General features: G+C 39.3%; 1 protein-coding gene across 16 annotated transcripts in view; it reads left to right on the top strand.

Moving 5' to 3' along the window:
• The window catches only part of DLGAP2 (DLG associated protein 2), a 325073-nt gene extending 312893 nt beyond the window's left edge, over nt 1–12180 (top strand). For 15 of the 16 annotated variants that reach the window (XM_035323321.1, XM_035323318.1, XM_035323319.1 and 12 more), the window contains 3 exons: nt 2182–2334; nt 3169–3186; nt 4670–12180. In XM_035323321.1, the coding sequence (XP_035179212.1) occupies nt 2182–2334; nt 3169–3186; nt 4670–4888 (390 nt within the window). In that variant the 3' untranslated portion in view covers nt 4889–12180. The remainder of the gene's footprint in view (nt 1–2181; nt 2335–3168; nt 3187–4669) is intronic. The other variant, XM_035323317.1, reaches the window with a different exon arrangement.
• Nucleotides 12181–12984: the final 804 nt, after the last annotated feature.

Below are 12984 nucleotides of genomic sequence, written 5' to 3'. Positions count from 1 at the left end.
TCATTTTTGCTAGCGTTTATCCACGGGCTGCGAATCCATAAATGATAGCAGCAGGAGGCAGCCCTCTTGTGTCCGCACAATGCACTGCACGCTCCTCTCCTCCCAGCTGCTCTGGAAGCTGTGCTCTTCAGCATCAGGGATGAGCAGAGCACAAAGGTACAGAAGAGCAATTAGCCTTGATTCAGAAGGCAATGACATTTCAGTGAGTGGCATCATTTTGTGGCTGTTTAGAGGAAAGTGGGGAAAAGGACCGAGGAGACCAGGCTGGAGAGAACAGATTGCAGTGCAAGACAAATTGCTGTGGGACTGTCCTGACAAATTTCACACAGGGAGTTGCTTCCTGAGGCCTCTGATATTGACCTCTATACAGTAACTAATAGCACTGATACACACTGTAAATAGTTTTGGAATAAATTGGGATCTATCCAATGCAGACATTTTCAGTGAACACTAATCTGGAGTTGCATCATGTTTCCCAGAAGTCTTTTATAATCTGTACTGGAACTTCCGTTTAATCCCCAAACTCCCTATGAAATGAAAACTCTTCTAGCAAGGTTTTTGAAGTGTATAGGCTTTTAGGCACTTGTTCTTGGCCTGGATTCCCAAAGGGTTTTAGGTATGGGTGACACTGCACATCATCATGCCCAGCTCCAGCCACTCAGCTCCCACAGTGGTCCAAACCCAAATTTAAGTAGCAGTTCCCAGTGTATGACCCCTAGGAGTGAATAGAAATTCTGATTTATCTCTCTCCCAGGTTTTAGACAACTCTGTGGAGCTGTATTCACTACCTAAAATGTCTTCCATTAGATTCCAAGAATACAGGGCACAGAGCCTTACTTCATCAGTAACACCACACCACAGTTTATTTATTACTCAGTAAACTAGCCATTACAGCTTTTGCCTAGTGAGGGGGAAATCATGAGCTCCTTTGGCCAGATTTCACAGAATCACAGAATTTCTAGGTTGGAAGAGACCTCAAGATCATCGAGTCCAACCTCTAACCTAACACTAACAGTCCCCACTAAACCATATCCCTAAGCTCTACATCTAAACGTCTTTTGAAGACTTCCAGGGATGGTGACTCCACCACCTCCCTGGGCAGCCTGTTCCAATGCCTCACAACCCTTTCAGTAAAGAAGCTCTTCCTAACATCTAACCTAAAACTCCCCTGGCGCAACTTTAGCCCATTCCCCCTCGTCCTGTCACCAGGCACGTGGGAGAACAGGCCAACCCCCACCTCTCTACAGCCTCCTTTAAGGTATCTGTAGAGAGCGATAAGGTCGCCCCTGAGCCTCCTCTTCTCCAGGCTGAATAAGCCCAGCTCCTTCAGCCGCTCCTCGTAGGACTTGTTCTCCTTGCAGATTTCAACTGCATCTCTCCCAACTCTGTTGCAGAGACCTTCTTAACTATTTCCTCTTGCCCTGGGAGGTTCTCCATCATCTTCACAGAGATGTTTACCAGTTAAGCCCTATTTCACTAAAGTGACAAACCTGTCTTCTTGAACAGTACCAGTTCTCATAAAACACGAGGTACAGAGCCTGTATGCTACCTTTTAATGTAATTTTTATCCAGCATTACCGTTTGGTTAATATCCAGGTTATTAGCGCCACCTAATGCAGTACCTGGGAATAATACCTGCCCAGCTCCTGAGCATGATTCGACCCCATGGAGAACAAAATCCTAACATACCCACCCGGATTTTAAAGCTCACACACGTATTTGAAAACCCAAGACAATGCAGACATCGAATCCAGCACAAGTTGACAACTTCCTCGTAGTGTTGCTTTGTCTTCTCAGCTATCAAAGATGTAATTTTTAACCAGAAAGACTTCAGGCTTCCTGGAATACGAACCACAACCCCATTCCCTTTAATAATCAGCAGAGAGAGGTTATCAGCATGTGCTACATTTTAGAAATGCAGGTCAGCACAGCAGATGGTGTTGAGGAGCTCTCTGTGCTGCACAGATGCAGAATAGGCTAGCGCGGGACATGTAACTCGTTCGTGTTTGGGTTGTGTAGGAGGCACAGCTTCCCAGGCACAGCTCCCAGATGCAGAGTGCTTGTAGTCTTAGCCCTGAGCAGCACTGCAGCAACAGCATCCGGCACAGCTCCTTTCCTGCCTCAGAGCACTTTGTTTAAAGCCTCCTGCTCTATTCATGCTCTCTCCTTTGTGTGTGACAGGACCCGAGTGCCATGCCGAGACCAACTTCCCAGGACCTCGCAGGTTTCTGGGACTTATTGCAGCTCTCGATTGAAGATGTCAGCATGAAGTTTGATGAACTGCACCAGCTGAAACTCAATGAATGGAAAATAATAGAATCACCTGAAAGGAAGGTAAGAAGACCATGGACAATACAATTTACTTCCTGTTTATAGTACTGTGGTCTCCCTGTGTTAAATCCAGTAGTGAAGTGTGGAAGGTTTCTAGCCCAAAGATAGAAAATGTCTAAATGGTATGGCCCAATTTATACATGGAAACCTTTAACAGATATGAGGGGGTTTCATTTTCTTCTTAGTAACGTTGAGCTGAACTGTGTAACAAACAAAATGGATTTTACTAAGTCCTGTTTGTCTGCTCTATAACATTTGTGTTGAAATTATTTGGATTCACATTAAAATGGCTACAACTGAAATACGTTCTAATTCAGACTGAGGACAATAGTCCAATAATTCAATCAAGGTAAACTGCAGCATGCTGCTCCATTTGGGCCAGCTCAAACCTGAGCATTACAGTGCTTAGTCCTGCCCGCAAGAGATGACTGGTGCTGGAACACGAGTGAGATAAAAGCATATGACAAATCACAGCGCTGGTCAAACTAAAGCTTGGCTATGAAATTTTGGGGGAGAATTTCTGGCAAACTGCCCGCACCTCTGTGGTGCAGCTTGGGAAACACCCTTGGCCACCAGGCTTCCAAAGCAGGTGGCACCATGGCCACGAGCACAATGTAAACCTGAAATTGCCTTTCCCCTTCCCAGAGCAACTCCCCGCCCCGCTCCCAAATTATCCCACTGCCCTTGTTGATTATTATATCAGTCAGATGAAGGCAGCATTTGGTTTGAGTCAGTACTGTTGGCCTCAGGTGAATACTTGTTTGGTTTGGGAGGAATTAGGAGGCATTTTGACAACTCTTTCATTTCTTCATGCTCCTCTTGGATTTTAATTTTCAGCCAACTGATTGGTGGATGGTGAGTTTGCAACTCTTGCTTACTAGTGACAATTGGAAGTAAGAAATTATTGTAGTGACAGCAACAGTGGTGTTCCTGAGAGGGAAATAATTAAAAGTGAAAAAAATAATAAGATGGGACAGCAGGAATGGAGCCCTCATGTTCCTGTCTAAAAACAGGAAATAAGAAAATAAAGACTGGAAGAGCTGACTGTCATGGAGAACAGCATTTTAGGCTGCTGCACTGTTCTTGCTGAGTTGAGAACATTGAACTATGTTCTTTAAATGTAACTCTAGCCTTGGCTAATGCATTTTGGTAGTAGACTCAGAATTTTTAAAAAAATTTAAAAAAAAAAAAAAAAAAAGAGGAATGATGATTCTGCAAACCACAGGTGTATCAGTTCTTTTTTTATTATTATTTGAATCCTGCTGTGCCTCAAATTAACTGTGTTCTCCATAAGGAACAGCCCATACTCTGAACTATTACAACCACTGTAAGAAGTGATCCTGCAGAAAGATGTATCATAATAACCATACAATACACATGAAGTTGTGGAATCTCCATCTTCGGAGATATTCAGCCAAGTATTATATATGATGACCAAAAAAAAGTGTTTTAACTTCAAACTTGAGTCTAATTTCAAGTGGGCTTTGAATAGAGTATTGTACTGAATCATCTCCAGAGGTCCCTTCCAACCTAAACTATGACATTATTCTGTGATTCTGCAATATCTTTTTAAGGTCCTTATGTGATATTCCACAATCTATAATGGACTAAAATATCAATTTCATACTTCAGAAAAGTTCTTGATATAAAACCTGCAGAAGCCATTTACAGCTACTTTGGTAGCAAAATCTATTGACTCTCACTTTATATTTTGCTAATTCTTCAGCATAATTTTCTTTAAAATGGTCCAGGCTAACAAGGAGAACAATCAGCCGGATGTTCTCTCTCTGTTTGGTGCTTGCATGTTTCCATTTAGCAATTCATAGAGGAGAGTAAACTAACAGACATGTATACACAGCTGCTATCTCATATCCAGCTGAGGCTAAACTCAGTATGATTAATTTAATTAAAAATTCAGTCCTGCTAATCTCTGACAGTCTTTTCACTTGATCAAACCACACAGATGCGCTGAATTCTTATTGGAGAGCCAGTGTGTTTCTGTTTATAATGAATGTAATAGTGTGTCAGCTGAAACTAAACAAATTCATGTGAAAGTGAGGTATGTAGACTGCATGTGAAGGACACCTGTAAGTACAGTGAAAGGAAGCATAGCTATTTGAAGGCACAGGACGACAGAATTTATGCTGAAGTCTCTGTCAGTGTTTCTAGAATGGGTAGCCCTTCACGTAATCCATTAATAAGCTGATCTGAGAGCGCAAAGTGAGCATGCTTGATGTATGTAATGAGTATTTTGCTTTGTATGTCTTCAATTTGCATGTTCTGCTGATGCTGTCTTCCACACACCATTCACCTTCGACTCATTCACCTCCTATTGCAGGAAGAAAGAAAGGTTCCTCCTCCTGTACCAAAGAAGCCCCCAAAAGGAAAATTCCCCATCACAAGAGAAAAATCTCTGGACCTACCCGACAGGCAGCGACAAGAAGCCAGAAGACGGCTCATGGCTGCGAAGAGAGCAGCCTCTTTCCGGCAGAATTCAGCCACAGAGCGTGCAGACAGCATCGAGATTTACATCCCAGAGGCTCAAACCCGGCTTTAAAGACAGAATGCTGCAGAGTTCCTTTTTTAGACAAAATGCTTGTACAGTTTGTCACTTACCTGGTAATTTTTGTCTCATTCTCTCCACTAAATATGCCCTTGCTGTTGTGTTCTTTGTGCCATAAGCACAGTGGAATGCTTTTGATTTCCTCAGAATTTGCTGAGCTCACCGCAAGAACGACTTCTTTTGTATTTATTGTCTGACTTACAATCAGCTACAATGGATAGGGCTTGTCGAGACCTGACTTATCCAGTATATTCTCAGAGGACAACGAGAAACACCTCTTGAGATGGAACCCAGCTTACTTTTTTGTTATTTATATTTTTATAAAATGTGTGATAATTAGGGATAAGAATAACAAACTTATAAATGGGTGCATCTCACCATTCACTAGAGGCATTAGCTAATCCAAGTAGAAGGTGCTACAAATGTAAAGAGCAGGAAAGAAAGAACCCATTTATCTCTCTGACCTCCAGTTTCTTTTCCTAGAACCCAGCTAAAATATTTACCCATGTGCTCTGCCACTCTCCTCATCTTTGTTACTGCAAAATAACATTAGGCCTCTCATGTCATGTCAAGTTTCTGGAGATGAACAGGGATATCCAGCCACTTAAACTCCAAAGTTCATCAGAAACCAAGAAGCATAGAAGTCTGGTGGTGTTGGGAATGCCCACTGAGAAATGTTTGCTATTAGCAGTGTAACAACACTCTGAAACCTAAGCAAAATTATAATGCAAGAGGACTTGAGTGATGGGTGAAAGGAAAATGGAAGCCTTAAAAAGTTAGATCTTCTGTAGCAAGATGTGTAAAGAAAAAGTTATACTTACTCCTTTGGAACACTCATCGCATTTTTAACAGTTCTTTTATGTGTTAACATTTATTTTATAAGCCTTCTCTCTTTTATTTCAAGAGCTGCGCTACATGTAATATTTCAAACTCTCAAAATGTTATATCAATTGAGTTTCCAGGGTATCCTTGAGAAAAAAAAAAAAAAAAGAAAAAAAAGAAAAAAAAGAAAAAAAGAAAAAAAATCTTGCTTGTTTAAAATGCCAGTTGTGATGTTGTAAACAGTTTAAGAAATATGAATGTGAGTGGTAAGTATATCTAAGTTTAAATGGTTATGTTAAGGTAAAGGTGAACTGTGGTTTACAGTTGTATTTTTTTTTTAAACTATTTTTCTATGCAGTATCACTTACAGCAAGAATATGCTTCTTGCTTGCTTCAGATGTAACAAATATGACTCAAGAGAAAACTGATTTCCAGCCATGGAATATAAGGAAAAGAATGTATTTGCAAGCCTCTCGTTATCAGAAGTGGTGACTCCCACAATTAAGAGGCTTTAAATCAAAACAAATTGAGATAGAATTATGCCACTTCACCTACCTTCCAGAGCCAACTGAGCAACCCAGCACTTAGAATCTGTCTTCAGGTGAAGACGCAATAAGATAAGTAACCCACAGACTCCGACTCCAAGGTTGGAACACTACTGAATACTACTTTAGGTCAAAACAATATTAACACAGTGAGACAGACAGTCCCATCTACTGCATTTCCTGTTTACCTGCTTTAACAAATGCAATGTATTTAGCCATAGGCAGAACAGCTATTAAATTATACTCTAGCACTTTGGTTCTTCACCTGACAAGCACTTTAAATCCGTGTCCCACACACCCTGCAGCCTGACAGATGACTGAAAACATGAATTATCATAGGTTATGCAGATCTGACATTGCTTCTAATCTGTTTTGGTTTGGTTCTGGTTTTTTATGTTGTTTTTCTTTTTCTTTTTTTTTTCTTTTTTCCTACAGTGCATAGTACTAAGCATGAGTTCTGTCTTTGGAGCATAGCTAATAAAGCACGTTTAGCTTCAAGATAGGAATCTGTAGAGATGAAGTTTTGAGATGTTTCTGTGAGGAGAAAGCCCTGTAAATTGAGCCTGATATCTGGTATATACTTTGCCAAATAGCCTTAAACTATATTTGGAAGCAAAAACCAAGACGAATGTATATCCTTCAAAAATGCAAAAAAATAAAAAGAAAAAAGAAAAAAAAATCCCTGAAATATTCTTCTATAGATGAAAACATTATCTTTCCCATCCCTTGGGTTTTCAAGGCATTTTCTATTAAGGAAAGAGCTGAATTCTGGGTAGTGTACAATATTGATACTACTTCTATATTTGTTGTACTATTTTAAATACAAATGTACTTGCAGACACTGGCATCTTTAGTGTCAAAAACTGATAAATTATTTAATGTGGAGCTGCTAATTAGAAATATCCACATAAAACTAAAGCTAGTGTCTTTCCTAGTTTTAGGAAATACAAAATAGGCACACACAACTAAATATATAAAGCTGTTATATACATATATGCCAGCTGATACATTTTCTCTAATTTCCCTGTATAATTCACACTTGGCTTACTCGTTTGAAAACTCCCATCTGCAGGGACAGCTCACGTGATAAGACAAGTTGCATTTGATCCTGCCACTAATCAGACTTTAAAAGTCTGACAGTTGTAAAGATAAATTGTTAAAAAAAAAAAAAAAAAAAAAAAAAAAAGATTACAGATGTGTTTAGATCCCAGTTGACATAATAATGCTTACTTGGGGCAGTCCATCTAAGCTTTTAATTTAGAATCATATTTTCATTGTTTTTTGATATGTTACAATTTTAATGGATGTTCTCAGGCCCGCAAGAATGAAGCCAACCCTGTATTCTACATTTCCCATGCCATTACAAGCAAATGTTCAACATAAATGTTGGATGCATATGATTTCTGTTTGTTCCACCTTTGTTCCAAAAAACAAGAATGGAAAAAAAAAAAAAAAAAAAGTATCAAAATTTAATTAGATGCCTACTGAAAGATTTGATAATATGTTATCTGTGCATGTTATATTTCAAAGTGCAATATCTTCAATTCTTGTACAGGTAACATTCTATCATAGAAAGCAAGAAAGCCATTTCTATCTACATATTGTACATCTTGTTAGCTTAGAAAAATAACATTATGCTTATCATACTTGTGTTGCAAATAAATAATTTTATTTTCAGTCCCTGACATGAGAAACACAGCACATGGTACCTTAACATAGAAACAGATCAATTGCAATCTGACCCCACAGCATAAAAATATAATTCAGTTACAAAACCAATGTAGGAGGAGCATGAATAAACATAAAGATAGAAAGTAGAATACTTTCTGCTTAGAGACATCATGGAGTACATCCACACAGAACAGCCAGATATAGCAAAATAGTCTAGTGTTTAATTGAATACTAATTGGATTAATATTTATTTTAACTGATAAAAATTATAGAAAGTCTCTGTTCATTTCTTCATTGCCTGTAAAACACAAGTATAATAAACAGAATTGTGAAAAGTTAAATAAAGAAAAAGACCTGACTGGTTGATATCTGCCATACTTATTTTTTGCTTTGTATATTTTTTTAGATTTGAAATTCTTTGTAAATTGGTGAAGTATATTATGGAGTGTTTTACTATTTCTTGTTGACCTGATCAGAATGGCCTTTGGCAGTGTGCAAAGATTAATAATGTTGTACAGTTTAATACCAAAAAAAATACATTTTAATTCATGCTTAAGCCTTGTCATGATGTTAGATTTTAGATTAACCAGGAAGGAATTAAAGCGTGCATAGGAAGGTGTGTGGATTTCATGTCTATATAATACATTTCATATAATATAAATTATTTGTTTTAAAATAAGCCCATGTCCTGCTGTATCAGTAAATTATTACTCTACTTTCTACTCCTTTGGCACTGCATCTAGTGAGGGAACTTTTGGTCATTTGGTGGTTTGCAAGGAGAATAGTTTCTTCCTAAGTGATTGTGTGCCATAAGTGACCTGTGGTCTCTCCAGGCCCTGCTGCGATCGGAGGAGTGGCATCCCTCCAGATGCCCTCATCTCATCTGTTTGCATCCAATATCATGAGCTTGCATTTGCTGGCCAGTGGGTTTGATGTCCTTCTTTGGCATTGTGGGCAGGGTACACATCAGAGCTTGACCCATCAAGGTTTGTGCACGGCCATTCGAGGTCTTGAATTTGAGCTGGTAACTCCAGGTGCCAAGGTGTGCGTGCTGAAAAGCCGTGAAATCCTGTGGAGCAGGAGCTTTTGTATTAGGCAGAGAACTGAAGTGAAATGTGAAGCAGTGTTACTCCCATTGTTGTTCCCAGAGCAGATGGCTTTGTGGTGACACCGTGGCAGGCTACATTCAAGGTGAGGAGCAGCAGTAAACTCGTTAATGCCTAGAGAGGTACTTCCTGGAGTATCGCAGGTCGACTTACATTTATACAGTGCCTTTCATCCAGAAGGATCTCCAAGCACTTTATTAGCTGACACGCAATCCCCAGGCCAGGCCCCAGCTGGTGTTGGGATGGTGGTTACCCTGCCTGCAGCTGGATGCTGGCCTGGGGACCTGCAGGGACAAAGGCTCTCCTGCCTGTCCCCATGCTGCGGGGAAGCTTCCTTCCACATCACCCTCCCAGCACCCAGGGAGGACCCACACGGTCCACACCTGTGCCAAATGAGTAGGGAAAACCTGAGCAAAGCAGGGGGAGAGGGTGATGCTGATCATGTCCCTCCAGGATTTAGGCAGGGATAGAAAAACAATAAATTACATTTTCAGAACAATCTCTGCCTTTTCTGTTTGTGACAGCAGCGAGGTCCTGGCAATGAAGGAGCTCCACCAGGAGGGCACCTCAGGGAGCCAGGAGAGCCCTGGGCAGTGGTGAGCGCAGGAGCTGAGCACTCTTGCTCAGAGATCTCAGCAAGTCTCTCCTTCACAAGTGCATCCCCTGTGGCTTTTTTAGCCAGAGAGATGGATCTGGGGCACATGCTGCAAAAGCAGCCTCCACGTGTTGCATAACTTCAGAGTGCCCAATTCTCTCCCCTTCTTCCCTCTAGCCAAGCTAGCACGAGGGATAACATGGAGCACAGGACTTAGGCATAAGGATTATGCTTTGATTCAGGCGATTGCTCTGTACTGAGACTCAGCTGTAACCCTAAGGGTTCTTTGTGTGACAGAGCAATGGGGACACCTCTCAGCACTGGCAGGAGAGGCAGATCAGAGGCAGCCATTTCACACTGCGGATAACAGAAGGAGGATTTTATACATATATACATAACAATAATTTTTCAGTGTCATGGTTCCCAAACAGTTGGACCCAGGAACCACAGTCAAGGCTCACATTCTTGCAGACTGTGTGGCTTCCATGCAGCTGAGCCATGGCACTGCCATGTGCTGGGCCAACTGTCCCATGCAGTCCCGTGGCCCATCTGCAACTGCTCGTCATGTTCACCTCCAGGGACCATCTTTTGGGAACAGCTGTTTTATGGCATATTCATATGCATATGCAGACTCCGGGCAAGAATTAAGCCCTCTGTATACACAAAAATTGCTTAGTTTTTCTCTGTAACGCAGCTACCTCTATGGTGTAATGCTGCAGCTGTTTAACCACATAATAGGCTGTTCGGGACAGCAAGTATAAAGCTGAAATTGAAATGGAAACTTGCCCAAAATAGAATTTGGACAGAATATTTAGGCTGATTCAGCTCCCCTTAACAAAATAAAATTATAATAGCTGCAAGAGGCCATAACATTCATTATATCTAAAAACCATATTCCAGTTCCCTTCTTATTAAATGTATATCACATTTTATAAATGATGATCACAGAAAAAGACTGCATGTTCAGAGTCCCACTTTTCCACACATGGGTGTTTCTGCCATTACTACCCATTGCTGACACAGAACTGGGCTTCTGAAGTCACATCACAGATAACACAAATTAGTGTGTCTACACAGTTTGCACTTGAACTGAGCAAACAGAACAGTTTTCATCAGCTGGCAATTTAATTCTCTATTTTATTAAGGCCAAATTGTTATTTTTCTAAACTGGTGTTGCTGGAGGGGATTTTTTACTTCTCTAATATAAAAACATGAATATTTTCACTAACATTAAATGAAGTGGAGGTTTATTTGAAGGTATGGTCATTATTCACCAACACATCCTGTTAAGTAAAATTTTTTCTTCTCTTTCCCTTATTCTTCTCCCATTCAGCACAACACTTCCCATTCTTCAAGCTGAACTATCATTAAAATGTCTTATTAGTGAGATGAATTATGGCAGAGCTTTGGCCTGTGTTCTTATCTCATTTGCATTAGAGAATATATAGTTCTTCTTAGAATTATATAAATGAAATCTGAAAGGTCAGATTTGGACCAATAAAATTAAGGTCAGCATCTGACTCAGCAAGCCCTGCTGAGGTAGGAGGGACTTACTGAGAGTGTTAACTACTGCATAATGGTTTTGTAGGATGTGGTTCTTCTTTTCAAGTCAGTCACAGCTGAGCAGAGGGCTTGCTAGTAGGTTCAAGTCTCTGACTATTGTCCTCACTAACAAATATTATCTTTGTTTATAGTTACCAGTGGAATCCACATGCTCATATCCATGCTTTGATTTGTGCTCTGGAGATTTAAGAGATGGCCTTTTCATTTTAAAAGGGCTCCGCATGTATGTATTCTTTAGTCCACTTTAGACATTAATTTCCTCAATTAACAAAATTTCCCTTTCCAGAAATCTGACTTATACTGCTCTAGAACCGTTCTTTCCTGAAGAAAAGCCACTATGACTGTGCAGGATTTTCTGCACAGAGACAAAACATGTATCTTCATTTGCCCTGTGACATGCCAAAATAAACAAATGTGTGGCCTAAGGACTAAATTAAATGCCTCCTATAGAATTTCAAGGAATGTTAGAACCAGGAAACTAGCTGTTTAGTTATCATTAAAAGTATATATAAATATATATAAATATATATATACATAAGAAATCATATCAACAATGAGGATGAACTGAGTGCCAAATATTCACCATCTGTATAAAGCTACACTTCACTAGAATTAAACTATTTTATGTAATTCTCTTTCTCATGCTTTTATGGTTCTTTTGATAAATTCTATTTAGTAGCATGCAGGATACCTAAATTGAATGTACAGTATGTTGTTTCATTGCTACAATAATTTCTTGCTTCTCAGTAATATCTTCTTTACCAGAATGTTATTTGTTACTTTGAAGACATATTTGAGAATTGTTTTATTATTGAGTTATTCTTTTTCATGGTTCTCTACTCACCTCCAGCTGATTGTAAGAAAATGTGCTTCACTGTTTTGCCCCATGGCTCTTTTATGAAGCTGCCTCTTTCAATTGGTTTATGTATTGTTTATGTTCATCTCCTGTAAATAATTCTGCAATTAAATTTTTTGAGAAAAATAGAGTATACTCTTTATTATATTTAAAATTTTGCATTAGTTAAAATATCCCATTTCCAATTAGGCAATTTGTAGACCACACTAAATTATTACTTTAGCCATGTAGACTTTTGAGTATCTGTAAATTCATTTTCAATAAAATATTTTTGATTGGGTTTTATCTGAATTCAAAGGAAGACATTTAAATTCTGAAATAATTTGGCAAATAATGGAATCGGCCATACAACACTATCAATATATGTTGATTAACATAATCAGCAGATAATATCATGCACTGGGTTTGACTATTGTGTGTCATTAACAGAAAGAATAATAGTCTCTTTTCTGTGTAAAATATCTGATATTGAATGTAAAGCATTTGTTATAAGGCAGAAGTAATTGGAAGACTGTTTTGGAAAGGTGAATTCTGGAGGGTCTCTGTATGTTTTTGTTTGTTTGTTTTAATAGCCAAAAGGAACCTGAGCCCATTTTATGTTTTTCAGCTCCCTCCAGGGCAGACAAGTCTCCTTCAGGGAATGGCATAAGCACCTTAGCAGAAAATTTGATCAATATTTTGCATTGGCCACACTTCTTAATATGACAGAAGGCATGGTAGGCAAGAAACAAAGATGTGTGGAGTCTCTGAGTCTAAATAAAGGAGTTACAAGAAATCCTATGTCAAAGTGTTTAGTTCCTTAAACCACAGGATTTTTATTGCTCAGGTGTTATATATACTACCACAACACTTAGGATCCCTAGCTGTGGACCAAGACAACGCTGTACATTTGCAAAACAAAAAGATTTCCCTTAACACAAAGAGTTAACCTA

The sequence above is a fragment of the Oxyura jamaicensis genome, chromosome 3 (assembly GCF_011077185.1).
Source record: "Oxyura jamaicensis isolate SHBP4307 breed ruddy duck chromosome 3, BPBGC_Ojam_1.0, whole genome shotgun sequence".
Taxonomy (NCBI): Eukaryota; Metazoa; Chordata; class Aves; order Anseriformes; family Anatidae; genus Oxyura; species Oxyura jamaicensis.
This window is presented reverse-complemented; position numbering and strand designations above follow the sequence as displayed.